This window comes from Sminthopsis crassicaudata, chromosome 1, assembly GCF_048593235.1.
Source record: "Sminthopsis crassicaudata isolate SCR6 chromosome 1, ASM4859323v1, whole genome shotgun sequence".
Taxonomy (NCBI): domain Eukaryota; kingdom Metazoa; phylum Chordata; class Mammalia; order Dasyuromorphia; family Dasyuridae; genus Sminthopsis; species Sminthopsis crassicaudata.
In genome coordinates, this window is record NC_133617.1 from 445,697,357 (window position 1) to 445,712,391 (window position 15,035).

The 15,035-nt window shown below is 33.6% G+C and overlaps 1 protein-coding gene across 5 annotated transcripts in view; it reads right to left on the reverse strand.

The window, feature by feature from the left end:
- C1H9orf85 (chromosome 1 C9orf85 homolog) overlaps positions 1-15,035 on the reverse strand; it is a 102,619-nt gene that overhangs the window by 56,565 nt on the left and 31,019 nt on the right. Inside the window, exons 3-4 of one of the 5 annotated variants that reach the window (XR_012484557.1) lie at positions 9,962-10,829; positions 7,801-8,980 (exon numbers count right to left, since the gene is read on the reverse strand). The exons of 3 other annotated variants lie outside the window; for them this stretch is intronic. Coding sequence is in view for 1 of the 2 variants with exons in the window: in XM_074280706.1 (XP_074136807.1) it covers positions 10,694-10,829 (136 nt within the window). In the remaining variant the exon portion in view is untranslated. Of the gene's footprint in view, positions 1-7,800; positions 10,830-15,035 lie in introns of those variants that run through there. One more of the 5 variants, XM_074280706.1, reaches the window with a different exon arrangement.

Sequence of the window (15,035 nt, forward strand, 5' to 3'; positions counted from 1 at the left end):
CTTATGGTATGATGTCTCATCATTGTCATTATCTTGAGTGAAATTATTATTTGTGTCTATAATTTGCTGTTTCACCTAATCATTCTTTAAGATGAGATTATTTAGTTTCCAATTACTTTTTAGTCTATTTACCCCTAACTTTTTGTTGAATGTAGTTTTTAGAGTGTGTCAAGAGTGTCAGAGTAGATACAGTGCTGGATTTGGAGTTGGAAATGCTTAGTTTGAATCCTTCCTCAGGTACCTATGGGTTATGCTCTCCTTTACACAAGGGAGAGAAACTTTTCTTCAAATCCTTCTGAATTATCTTAAGCTAGAAAACTGTTTCACTCCATCTTTTTGTCACTCAGCACCTATTTCAAGAATTGATTTATCACTGTTTCCAGGGGGAAACTGGGAAGAGTTGAGACACTCTGACTCTGGGCAGGTCACTGAATTTGCTAGCCTCAGTTTCCTTTCTGTAAAATGGGCGTAATAATATTACCTATTTCGTAGGACTGTTATAATGAGCAAATGAAACAATCTTAGTAATACACTTTGCAAACTTTAAAGCATTATTAAATCAGTCCAAGAATTTTCCAAGAACTGCAAAAATCTCAATGTCTGGTACTTATTTGCAGTGCTACAAGCAGCATCCTTTTTCACTGTGTATATTCAGAAGAGACAAAAAACCTTGAAGGTTGGAAAACATATAATGAAAAGGTCAAACGCAGCCCATATAAATAGGACAATATACATCTACTTCCTGTGATTTAATCTGTCATTTATTAAAAGGCTATAATAGTTAGAAAGAGAGTGATGTTAAGACATCATTAAAAATGAAAATACTATTAGCAGGTTTGAATCCAATCAAAATATTAAAAATACCTTAAGTTTATAAAAGTTCCATTTGTTGTTGTTCAGTCATTTTTCAATTGTGTCAGATTCTTCAGCACCCCATTTGGGGTTTTCTTGGCAAATATACTGGAGGGTTTTTGCCATTTCCTTTTCCAGCTCATTTTACAGATGAGGAAACCAAAGCAAACAAGATTAAGTGTCTTACCCAGAGTCACACACATAGTAAGTCTCTAAGGCCATATCTGAACTAAGATTTTCCTGATTCCAGGCATGGTGACATCCATTATGATACTTAGCTGCCTTTATAAATTATAAGTTCCATAAATTAAACTAAATACCACATAGCAAAACTAGTCCTAAGTGCAGTACAAAATATAGCTAATTCAGTCACATAAATTGGAAATTGACATATTTTGTCAATGTATTCATGATGAAGTGAATAGAAACGTCCCCCAGATTTCCTGATATATATGCTTTATTGTAGGAAGTAATATTGGAAAGCATGAAAAAAGTTTTGATTCATGCTGATTTTTTCATAAGTCTCAGTGTAAAGTCTCACCTTCTACAAGAAACCTTGCCCTATTTCCTCCAAATTTCCAACTTTACCCATATACACACATAAACATAATTTATCTGTACTTAGCATTTTAAATTAGTGCTTAGTACAGTTTCTAGTACATAAGAGGTACTTAATAAATGCAAGTTTACTGATGGCCTGACAGACTACATAAACAGGATTCAACAGTTTTCTACAAAAGACCACATCTTTACAGTCACACAAATGAATGAAAGATATAAAGAACAAAGGATGCCATTCTTGATTTTTTCTAAAATTTAAGACCATAAATCAAAATGCAGCCTTGCTTGAACAAATTGCATCCCATACATAAGTTCAAATGATAGATATTACTATGAATTTAATTTTATTCAATGATACATTAACTAGAGAGGAACCAAGAGGGTAGAGAAAAGCCAGGAAGTTGTCTGAACTTTCCCCAGTTTCCCCTGGAAACAATGTTAAATCAATCCTTGAAAGATTTTGAAGTGACAAAACACACAAAAAGATACAGTGAAATAATTTTCCAGCTTAAGATAACTTAAAAAGACTTGAAGAAAAGTCTTGTCTCCCTTGGGGAAAGGGGAGCATAACCCAGCACAGAGAGTGTCCAGGCAAACCAAAGGAAAGCTTTCAGCACAGATCCACAACTAAGGCCCCTCAGTCCTCGCTCAGCAGGCTTATGTCAACACGCCAGTTGTAAAGGTCTCCAACTCCAGCAGCACAAATGGCAAACTATCAGTCTGGGAATTCCCAACACAACTACTCAGGGTCACTCAAGTGCAAAACTAGTGCTAACTTCAGTACAGAATACAGCTAATTAGGTTACATAAATTGGAAATTGGCATATTTTACAGAATTTGTTCTATTGATAATGTTGCAGTGAACAGAAATATCCTCCAGATTCTCTGGTATCTGGCTTGAAAAGAAGTTCTAACTCATGCTGATTTTTTCAAGAATAAATTTTCTGGGTTTGGCAAACTGCCAGCATCTGAGATACAGAAAGCCAAAAATCAGGTTTCAGGTCCACAGTGAAACAGGCTGTGCCCCAGAAGCAGAGCTCAACTTTAAAAGTCATGAAACAGTGTCAAAATAGTAAAAAAGAAAAAGAAGAAAGGAGCCCATACCATACAAAGCTACTATGATGACAGGGAAAGAAGGAAGGACAGAAGAAAGGAAAAAAAAGGAGGGAGGGTAGGAGAGAGAAAGGAAGAAAGGAAGGGAAATGAGGATTAAGAGAGTCAACAGTTTAGAAAAGGAAGGACAAAAATTTACTGAGGAAAACAATTCCTTAAAAATATAATTCATCAAATGGTTAAAAAAAAAATCCACTAAATAAAACAACTCCTTAGAAAGTAGAGCTAGCCAAATAGAAAGGGAAGTATAAAAACTCACTAGAGATAATAGTTTCTTAAAAGTTAGAACTGAAAAAGGTGGAAGTGAATGATTCTATGAGAAACCAATAATCAATCCAACAAAATCAAAAGAATGAAAAAAAAATATAGAAGAAAATGTACATCTCATTGCAAAAACAGCTGTCCTGAAAAACATCCAGAAGAAGTAATTTAAGAATTATTGGACTATTAGAAAAACAAGATTTTAAAAAGGGGCCTAGACACTAATTTCTATTAAGAAATTATCAAGAAAAACTGCCCTGATAAGGAAAAGAACCAGTGAGAAAATAGTAAATGAAAGAATTCCCCAATAACCTCCTAAAACAAATCTCATAATGAAAACTTCAAGGAATTGATATTCCTGCCAAATTCCAGAATTATCACGTCAAGGAGTAAATACTGCTGAAAGCCAGAAAGAAACAATTCAAATATCAAGGAACCATAGTCAGGATTACACAGAAAGTAGCACCTTCTATATTAAAGGAGTGCAGGGCTTGAAATATAACATTCCAGAATGCAAAGGAACTTAAATACGACCAAGAATAAACCACCTAGAAAAACTGAGCATAATCTTTCAGTGGGGAAATTGACATTCAAGGTATAAGGGACTTTCAAATATTCCTGATGAAAAGACCAGAACTGAACAGAAAATTTGATTTTCAAATACAAGACTAAAGACTCAAAAGAAGCATAAAAAGATAAATGGGGGAAAATACATGTTATTCCTAAGATTAAACTGTTACATCCCAACATGGGAGAATGATACTTCTAACTCTTGAGAACTGTATTCTATTTGGACAGTTAGAAGGGAGGGTATATATAGATGATATATAAATATATAAAAGCAGGCAAAGTATTGTACTGGGAGAAGACAGGAGGAGGCAGAATGGGATAAATTACCATCACATAAAGAGGCACAGAAGACTTCTTACAGTAGAGAATAATGCATATGAATCCTAGTCTCATCAGATTTGGTTTTGAAGGTTTTAGAAATGTATCTTATCCTAAAGGAAAGTAGAAGGGAAAGAAAAAAGAGAGAGGCTGATAGAAGGCAGGGAAGTTTGTGGTATCCAGAAACTGGAAACTAAGTGGATGCCCATCAATTATAGATCGGCTGAATAAATTGTGGTATATGAATATTATGGAATACTATTGTTCTGTAAGAAATGACCAACAGGATGATTTCAGAAAGGCCTGAAGAGACTTACGTGAACTGATGGTGAGTGAAATGAGCAGGACCAGAAGATCATTATATACTTCAACAACAATACTTATGATGATTAATTCTGATGGACATGGTCATTTTTCAACAATGAGATGAACCAAATCAGTTCCAATAGAGCAGTAATGAACTGAACCAGCTACATCCAGCAAAAGAACTCTGGGAGATGACTATGAACCACTACTTAGAATTCTCAATCCCTCTAATTTTGTCTGCTTGCATTTTGGATTTCCTTCACAAGCTAATTGTACACTATTTCAAAGTCCGATTCTTTTTGTACAGCAAAACAACTGTTTGGACATGTATACATATATTGGATTTAATTTATATTTTAACATTTTTGACATATATTGGTCAACCTACCGTCTGGGGTGGGGGAAGGAGGGAAAAATTAGAACAAAAGGGTTGGCAATTGTCAATGTTGTAAAATTACTCATGCATATATCTGGTAAATAAAAACTATTAAAATAAAATAATTAAAAAAAAAAAAAAAAAAAAAAGAAGGCAGGGCAGATTGAGAGAAGTGATTGCCAGACCAAAACATTACTTTCAAGGGGTAAAAGGAAAGAGAAAAATGTAAATGGACGGAAAATAGGACAGAGGATATACACAGTTAGTAATCATAACTGAGAACATGAATGGGATGAATAAACAGAAGCAAATATCAGAGTGGATTAAAAACCAGAACCTACAGCATCTGAAGCATAGAGATACATATAGAGGAAAAAGTAAACGATTAGAGCAGAATATATTATGCTTCAGCTGAAGCAAAAAAAAAAAAGCAGGGATAGCAATCCTGGTAAAATCAAAAACAGATCTAAATAAAAGGCATAAGGAAGGAAACTACATCTTGCTAAAAGGTACTTTAGATAATGAATTGATATCAATAGTAAACATACATGTACCAAGTAGTAATACATTCCAATTTTTAGCAAATTTGGCTGAGTTTTGGGAAGAAACAAACAGCAGAACTATAATGTATGGGTAAGAGTACCCAACTTCTTCTCAAAACTAGATTAATCTAACCATAAAATAAAAAAGAAAGAATTCAAGCGGATGGAATAGAATTTTAAAAACATTAGATATGATAGACATATGGAGAAAATTAAATGGGGATAGAAACAGAATTAGAAAGGATTATAACTTTTTTCAGTGATACACTTAGGTAAAAAATGACCATGTATTAGGGCATTAAAAAACACAGTGAAGTGCAGAAATAAAGAAGTAGTAAATGCTTCCTTTTTAGATCATGATGCAAGAAAATTATGGGTAATAAAAGATTACAGAAAAAGAGATTAAGGATTAATTGGAAATTAAATAATCTAATCCTAAATAATTAGTAGGTCCAATAACAGTCCACAGAAATAATCAATAATTTCATCAAAGGGAATTATTAATAATTAAACATACCAAAATTTATGGATGAAGCTAAAGCAATTCTTAGGAAATTTTATATCTCTAAATGATTGCATAAATAAAATAGAAAAAGAGCACACTGATAAATTGGATATGTACTTTAGTCAAAGGAGAGATTAATAAAACTAAAAATTAAATTAAAAAAACTACTGAATAAATAAAATAAGAGCTGATTTTATAAAATAATCGCTGAAATATAAAATTTTGGTTAATATGATTTTTAAAAAGAAAGGAGAAAAACAAATGAAAAGGACAAATTTACCATCAAAGAAGAGAAAATTAAAGTAAAAATTAGGTCTGACAATCCAAATAAAATGGATGAATATTTATACAAATATAAATTGCCCAGATTAAAACAGAAAGAAAAAACACTTAAATAACTGCATTTTAAAAAAAGGAAATTGAACTAATCATCAGTGAATTCCCTTAGAAAAACTTTCCAGGGCCAGATGGACTTATAAATATATTCTACAAAACATTTGGAGAACAATTAATTCTAATACTTTACAAACTCTTTGAGAAAATAGATTTGAGTCCTATCAAATTTAAAGACATAAATATGGTCATAATATCTAAACTAAGAAAAGCCAAAACAAAGAAAGAAAAATATACATCAATTTCCTCAATGAATATTAATGTAAAAATTTTAAATAAAATATATCAAAATACAGCAATTTATCATGAGGATAATATACTATGAGCAGATGGGATTTATACTAGGCTGGTTCAAAATTAGAAAAACTTTCAGAATAATTGACCACTTCAATAATAAAACCAAATGAAATCATATAATTTAAATATATAATCATAATTATGATTCAACATTTAACATTATCTCTTCCTGTCATCTTAGCCAATCTGAAAAGTGAAGTGGTACCTCAGAATTGTCTTAATTTTCATTTCTATAATCCATAGTGATTTAGAGCATTTTTTCATGAGTAAAAATGGTTTTAATTGATAGGAAACATTTTAAAATGCAAAATGGATCATTTTGACTATATTAAAAACTTTGTGCACAAACAAAACCAATACAAGCAAGATTAGAAGGAAAGCAGAAAGATAGGAAACAACTTTTACTGCCAGTATTTCTGAGAAAGGCCTCACTTACAAAATATATAGAGAACTGAGTCAAATGTATAAGAATACAAATTATTCCCCAATTGATAAATGGTCAAAGGATATAAACAGACAATTTTCAAATGAAGAAACTAGTCATATTTAAAAATGCTCTTATCACTAGTGACTAGAGAATTGAAAATTAAAATAACTCATTTTAAAATGTTCTTATCACTACTGATGAAAGATTTGAAAATTAAAATAATTCTGAGGCACCATCTCACATGACAGAATGATAGAAAAGGAAAATGATAAATGGCACAGTGGTTAGAGAACTGGCCCTGAAGTCAGGAGGACTAGAGTTCAAATTTGGTCTCAGACATTTAATACTTCCTAGCTGTGTGACTCTGGGCAAGTCACTTGATCCCAATTGCCTCAGCAAAATAAATAAAGAAAGAAAAATAAAGAAAAAGAAAAGGAAAATGATAAATGTTGCAGAAGTGTGGAAAAAAACAGAACATTAATGCATTGCTGGTTGAACTGTGAACTAATCCAATCATTCTAAAGAGCAATTTGGAATTATGTTCAAATGGCTATAAACTGTGCATATCTTTTGATCTAACAATACCAGATCTGTATCCCAGAGAAATCACAAAAAAAATGCAAAAGGAAAAAATATACAAAATGTTTATAAATATGTACAGAAATGTTTACAGCAGCTCTCCTTTTGGTGGCAAAGAACTGGAAATTGAAGAGATACCCATCAACTGGGGAATGCTGAACAATTTGTCGTATATGAATGTAATGGAATACTATTATTCTATAAGAAATGATAAACAGATGAATTTCAGAAAAACATTGGCAGACTTATATGAACTGATGCTGAATGAAGAGAGCAGAACTAGGAGAACACTGTACAATATAACAGCAACATTGTGCAATGATCAACTATTAGACTTAACTCTTCTCAGCAATATAATAATCTAAGACATTCCAAAAGACTCATGATGGAAAGACTATCCACATCCAGAGAAAGAACTACGGTGTCTGAATGCAGATTCAAGCATATTATTTTCACTTATTTTTGTTTTTTTCTTGTGGTTTTCCCTTTTCGTTCTGAATATCCTTTTATAACATGAATAATATGGAACTGTGTTGAATAGGATTGTATATGTATAATCTATATCAGAGTGCTTGCCATCTTGGGAAGGAGAAGGACAAAAAAAAAAAAAGAAAGAAAGTCAAAATCTTTTAAAAATACATGTTGAAAACTAAAAAAAATTTTAATTAACGAAAAATATTGTTTTTATAGGTAACTAGGGAAAAATAAAGTGTTTAAAAAAATAAAAAAGACTTGTTTTGAGCAAAAAGCCTAAGGAGTATACCTAATTCTCTAAATGACAGAATTAACTTAGGATCTACTGCCCACAAGCTCAGATTCCAAAGGGAATATGGTAGTCAGTATTATAAGCACAAAGATCTGACATCTGAAAGCCAATATAAGTCATTCCAATTCAGCAAATTCATGAATGCAAAGGCCTATATAAAATAGTTTCAATCTACATTTTAATTATTCAGTAAACCTTCAAGAGGAAGACAGACAAGTTATTATCACAAGAGAAGGGTACATAAAAATTCTTTGCACAGAAAAAAAAATCAAATCTCCTCCTACTCATAAGGTATTATGAAAACTATAAGACTATGCTTAAGTCCTGGAAAATAAAAAGGGGTTTTGGATTTTTAAAAGATATATGGGGAAGCTCATCAATTGGAGAATGTCTGAATAAGTTATGATATATGAATATTATAGAATATTAATGTTCTATAAGAAACGACCAGCAGGAAAACTTCAGAAAGGTCTACAGAGACTTATATAAACTGATGCTAAGTGAAGTAAGTAGAACCAAGAGAATATTGTATACAACAATAAAAGATTATAAGATAATCAATTCTGATAGAAGTTGTTCTTTTCAGCAGTGAGGTGATTCAGGCCAGTTCTAATGAGCTTGTGAAGGAGAGAAGCATCTGCATTCAGAGAGAAGACTGTGGGGACTGAATGTAGATCATGACATAGTATTTTCACTTTTTTTGTTGTTGTTTACTTGCATTTTGTTTTCTTTCTCATTTCTTTTCCCTTTTTGATCTGATTTTTCTTGTGCAGCATGATAATTGTGGAAATATGCATAAAAGAATTGCGCAAGTTTAACAGATATTGGATTACTTGCCATGGCAAGTAGGGGAAAGGGTGTGGAAAGGAGAGAAAAAAAACTTTAGACTATAAGGTTTTGTAAGGGTGAATGCTGAAAAACTATCTATGCTTATGTTTTGAAAGTAAAATGCTTTAAAAATAATTTTTAAAGACATATGGGGAAGAAAGAAAAGAGAAGGCACCTCAAGGAGATGAGACTGTTGCTTGAAGTTTTGGGATGATGATGAAGACTAAGAGAAGGCACAATTTTTATTTTGTCCCTTTTTCACTCCTATGGAGAATGGCCTCTGGAACTACAAAGGACAGAACAAAACTAATTAATAGGAAACTGAAATTCAAGAGAAATATAAAATACTGATTTTTTTAAAATAGGGGAGTAAGAAAAGAGATTTTGCAAATTATGTAACTGACTGGCTTGGTTTCCATTCTTATCAAATTTCTAAAATGTATTATTTCAAACACAGTATGCATTTAAAAAAAGGAAATAGTCACAAAGAGCCAGTACAGCCTCATTAAAAACACAAAACTCATTTTCCTTTCTGACAAGATAAAGAAATCAGATATATGTTGGAGATACAATTTGCATAAATTTTATCAAAACATTTCCCTAAATCTCATATTGATGAGGTGAAGTTTCGTTTTTGGTGCTCCCTGTAATGTTCTCTCTAAAATGTAATGTTCTCTTGTTGAGTTTCTTGAGGTCTCTGGGAGAAGCCTTCGTTTTAGTTCAGTAATCACCATGAGAAAAGCCAGGTGTTAAAGTTCAAATCCTTTATCATCTCTTTCAAAGTCTTGTCTCCTTTCCTGCGGCTGAGTTAGCTTTCTTTTAGTCCAGATCCTTTATCATCTCCTTCTTGGGACTGGGCAGCTTTCTGGAGAGCCTTTCAGTCTGGCCTAGGTCTTAGTGGGGTAAGTGCAGAAGTCCGGGCCAGCCACAAAGAAGATCAAAGATGGAATTGAATTTCTCTTCTTGGTTCTGAGAGTTTAAGCTCCTGCTGCCAGTCCTTTGCCTTCTCTCTGAATGTCTTTAAATCTCCCTTCTAGCTTATATGCTCCACACTGAATACAAATCAATCATTATATTACTAGGAAACCATTATTTGTTGTAGGATTAAATCAATGCTAAAATAGATTTAACTATTGTCTCCTCAATTCCATTTAGTACCTTGTTTCAAGTTCTGGCCCATAACATCTCCTTATAGGATTAAATCAATCATACTGAACCATGCTAAATGAGATAACTATTGTCTTTATCAATTCCACTGACTTAGTACCTTGTAAGAATCCTTTGTTTCAAGTTCAGAGTTCTGGTTCATAGCAGCTCCTGGTATGGGAACCAAAATATGATGAGATTTAGGTTCTGGGATTCCCTTTAGTATAGAACCAAATAATAAGGTCCAGATTTAGAGAACCAAAATGAGATTAGGGTTTCTGGCAGTCAGGGAGTTAAATGATAGGTCTAGTGGCAGGTTCAGAGTTCAGGGAACCAAATGGAGAGCTTAGATAGAGTGATATGGGGGTAATTGACAGTACAATTAGAAAAGGAATTGCCTGAACTAACTTGACTTACAAAGTCATTATTAATGATTCAAAATCAAGTTAACTGAAAGGACAATCTACCAGGGATCATTGCCTATACCTATGCAGTTCTGTATCACAGATGTTTATTCACATTTACAGATTGTACAAAGCCTCAAAAGATAGTTAACCCAATGGATGAAAGAATTAAGACCCAAAAAGATTGTGACAAGTTAAAACTGCATGCTCTAATACTCTACTACTCTAATAATGTGAAATTTAATAGAGGACTTCCGGCCAACATGGCGGAGAGGAGGCACATAGCTGCTTAAGCTCCGCCTTTTCTCTCAGAATTTATTTCATGAAAAGCCTCAGAATTAGTGCTTGACCAGAAAAAACCCCCACAAATAATTACCAACAGAAGATATCCTTGAACTTTGCCAGAAAAGGTCTGTTTTTGCTAGGGGGCAGGGACGGCCAGATCGGGCTCAGGCTGAGGGCAAGCAGAGAGAGCTTGGAAGGCAGCTCACACTGCCCAGACCGGAGTGGGGAAGGGTGCTATCTCTGTTGTTTCTGCAGAATGACCTTTTCTGTCTTGTAAGCAAGCCAGGATCAGCTGAGAAGCTGTAAACACAGGAGGTAAAGAATAAAACCCCAAAAAGCTAGTGTCTCTCAGGGCCTGGCAACTCCCCCCCCTGGAGTGACTCAGCCCGTTCTTAGAACCTCAGAGCCTCAGAGACAGACTCAGCCCAGCCATTGCTGTCCTGCTAGTGCCTCGATGCAGCCCTGCCCACCCCACCCAGTCTGTAGAGGAACCCCGGTAACACCATCCAGCCCCCCCCTCCCCAAAGCAGACCATTTGTTTTTCTTCTTAGTTTGTTTTCTTTGATTCTTCTCTGACAAAATGAGCAAAAAATTAAAAGGATTCTAACCACTGATCGCTTCTATAATATCTATAGAGAGCAGACTTTAAACCCTGAGGAGACTAAAAATAAACTGTCTCCAGATGAATCCCCAAAGGGAGAAATGACCTGCTCATTAATATACAAAACAGTCATAGAAGAAATCAAAAAGGCTCTCACAAGAGAGCTAGAAGGAAAATGGGAAAAGGAAAGGGAAGCTTGGCAAGAGAGTCTGTAAAAGTCATCCCACTCATTTAAAGATAGAGTGGATAAAGAAATCAAATGCTTGAAAAACAAAATTAGTGAGTTGGAAAAAGAAAATAGCTCTCTAAAAAATAAAATTGGCAAAATGGAAAAAAATTCCATAGAACAAAACAATTCACTTAAAAACTCAAGTGGACAATTACAAAAAGATATAAAAAAAAGTGAGTGAAGAAAATACTTCATTGAAAAATCAGAATTGAAGAAGTAGAACTGAACAACTCGAGGAGACACCAAGAATCAGTCAAGCAAAACCAAAAAAAAGGAACAAGGAGAAAAATGTCAAGTTGGAAAATGTCAAATGGAAAAATGAAACAATGGGAAAAAAATGTCAAAAAGTCTTGGGAAGACAACAGACCCGGAAAATAGATCCAGGAGAGACAATCTGAGAATAATTGGACTTCCTGAAAAATATGATGAAAAAAAGAGCCTGGACACTATTTTCCAGGAAATTATCAAAGAGAACTGCCCAGATGTTATAGAAACAGAGGGAAAAATAGACACTGAAAAAATTCATTGATCACCTACTGAAAGGGACCTTAAAATAAAAACTCCAAGAAATATAGTGACCAAATTCCAGAACCATCAGACGAAGGAAAAAATACAGCAAGCTGCTATAAAAAAACAATTTCAATATGGAGGAGGCACAATAAGGATTGTTGGGATCCTGGATCTCTTAGAATCAGCTTGAGTCAGGATAATCAAATGTCTTTATTCTTGGTCTTTTGTGCTTGCAGTCAGAGGATTAGATCTAGCAATCTCCACACCTCCTTCCTCTCTCTCCAACTCCACAAGAATGAATCAATTTCCTCCTCCTATTCCACCCATTCATGTCACTTCCCCTTCTTTGTCCACACCCACCCATACAGCCAGCTCAGAATAGTTGGGGAGAGTCACCCTTCAAACAGGTTAATAGAGAATTGTCCAATTGGCAATTAGCCTCATGTGCTCTATTATCCAAGTGCATTTGCTCAGTTCGAGCCTTTACAAAGGATTACCCAGGATCTAGCAGCATCCACATTAAAGGAATGAAGGGCCTGGAATTTGATTCCCAAAGGCTAAAAAACTTGGTAAGCAGCCAAGAATTTTACCCAGCAAAAATGAGCATCTTTTTCCAGGGAAGAAGACAGACATTCAATGAAATAAGTGAATTTCATCTATTCTTGATGAAAAAACAGGATCTGAACAAAAAGTTTGATCTCCAATTATAGAACTCTAGAGATTCCTAAAAAGCTAAAAAGAAATCTTGAGAACTATATTTCTGCTATAAAGATATATAAAGAACACATGTATAATTTGTTCTACAGACTAGAGGTGGAAAGAAAATTATACCAGAAAAAAAGGTAAAATGGTGGTACTACATCTCATGAAGAGGCAAAGGTAACCTATTATATCTGAGAGAAAGAATGGAGGGGGATGAACATAGTGTGTATCATATTCTCATTAGAATTGACTTAAAGAGAAAAATATAGACATATGATTTGTGGTGAAACGCATTCCACTTCACTGAAAAGTGGGAGGGGAAAAATGAAAAGGGAAGGAATAAGCTAAGCAGAAGGGAATACAGAAATTGTGAGGAAAAGGGGTAAATTAGGGGGAGGAACTCTAAGGTGGGGAAGGGATAATAAAAAGGGAGGGCTGTGAGAAGCAAGTGGTGCTCACAAGTTTAATATTGGAGAGAGAGGTAAGGGGAAAGAAAGGAGAAAAGCATAAGCAGGGGTTAACAAAATAGCAAATAATACAGAATTAGTCATTTTAATCATAAACGTGAATGGGGTAAATTCCCCCATAAAGATGAAGCAGTTAGCAGACTGGATTAAAGCCAGAATCCTACAATATTTTGTTTATGAGAAACACACTTGAAACAGAGTGATACATACAGAGTAAAGGTAAAAGGTTGGAGCAGAATCTACTATGCTTCAGGTGAAGTAAAAAAAGCAGGGGTAGCCATCCTCATCTCAGATTAAGCAAAAGCAAATATTGATCTAGTTAAAACAGATAAGGAAGTGCACTATATCTTGCTAAAGGGTAACATAGATAATTAAGCAATATCAATATTAAACAAGTATGCACCAAGTGGTATAACATCTAAATTCTCAAAAGACAAATTAAGAGAGCTGCAAGAAGAAATAGACAGCAAAATTATTATAGTGGGAGATCTCAACCATGCACTCTCAGAATTAGACAAATCAAACCACAAAATAAATAAGAAATAAGTCAAAGAGGTAAATAGAATACTAGAAAAGTTAGATATGATAGCTCTTTGGAGAGAACTAAATGGAGATAGAAAGGAGTACACTTTCTTCTCAGCAGTTCATGGAACCTATATAAAAACTGACCATATATTAGGACATAAAAACCTCAACCTTAAATGCAATAAGGCAGATATATTAAAAGCATTCTTTTCAGATCACAATGAAATGAAAATTACATTATATAAAAAGCCAGGGGAAAATAGACCAAAAAATAATTGGAAACTAAATAATCGTATACTAAAGAATGATTGGGTGAAACAGCAAATCATCGACATAATTAATAACTTCACTCAAGAAAATGACAATAATGAGATGTCATGCCAAAATGTGTGGGATGCAAACAAAGCAGTAATAAGGGGAAATTTTATATCACTAGAGGCCTACTTGCATAAAATAGAGAAAGAGAATGTCAATGAATTGGGCTTGCAACTAAATGCTAGAAAAAGAACAAAACCCCCCAGACAACCACGAAACTTGAAATTCTAAAAATAAAAGGAGAGATTAATAAAATTGAAATTAAAAGAACTATTGAACTATTGAACTAATTAATAAAACTAAGCATTGGTTCTATGAAAAAAAACCCCAAAATAGACATACTCTTAGTATATCTGATTTAAAAAAGGAAAGAGGAAAATCAAATAGTTAGTCTTAAAAATGAAAAGAAAGAACTCGCCACTAATGAAGAGGAAATTAGAGCAATAATAAGGAGTTACTTTGCTCAACTTTATGCCAATAAATTCGATAACTTAAATGAAATGGAAGAATACCTTCAAAAATATAGCTTGCCCAGATTAACAGAGGAAGAAGTAAATTGGTTAAACAGTCCCATCTTAGAAAAAGAAATAGAACAAGCTAATAACCAACTCCCTAAGAAAAAATCCCCAGGACCAGATGGATTTACATGTGAATTCTACCAAACATTTAAAGAACAACTAACTCCAATGCTATATAAACTATTTGAAAAAATAGGGATTGAAGGAGTCCTGCCAAATTCCTTTTATGACACAGACAGGGTACTGATACCTAAACCAGATAGATTGAAAACTGAGAAAGAAAACTATAGACCAATTTCCTTAATGAATATTGATGCTAAAATCTTAAATAAGATATTAGCAAAAAGACTTCAGAAAATCATCCCCAGGATAATACACTATGATCAAGTAGGATTTATACCAGGAATGCAGGAAAACTATTAGTATAATTGACCATATTAATAATCAAATTAATAAAAACCATATGATCATCTCAATAGATGCAGAAAAAGCATTTGGTAAAATCCAACATCCATTCCTACTAAAAATGCTTGAGAGTATAGGAATAAATGGACTATTCCTTAAAATAATAACGAGCATATATTTAAAATCATCAGTAAACATCATATGTAATGGCGATAAACTAGAACCTTTCCCTGT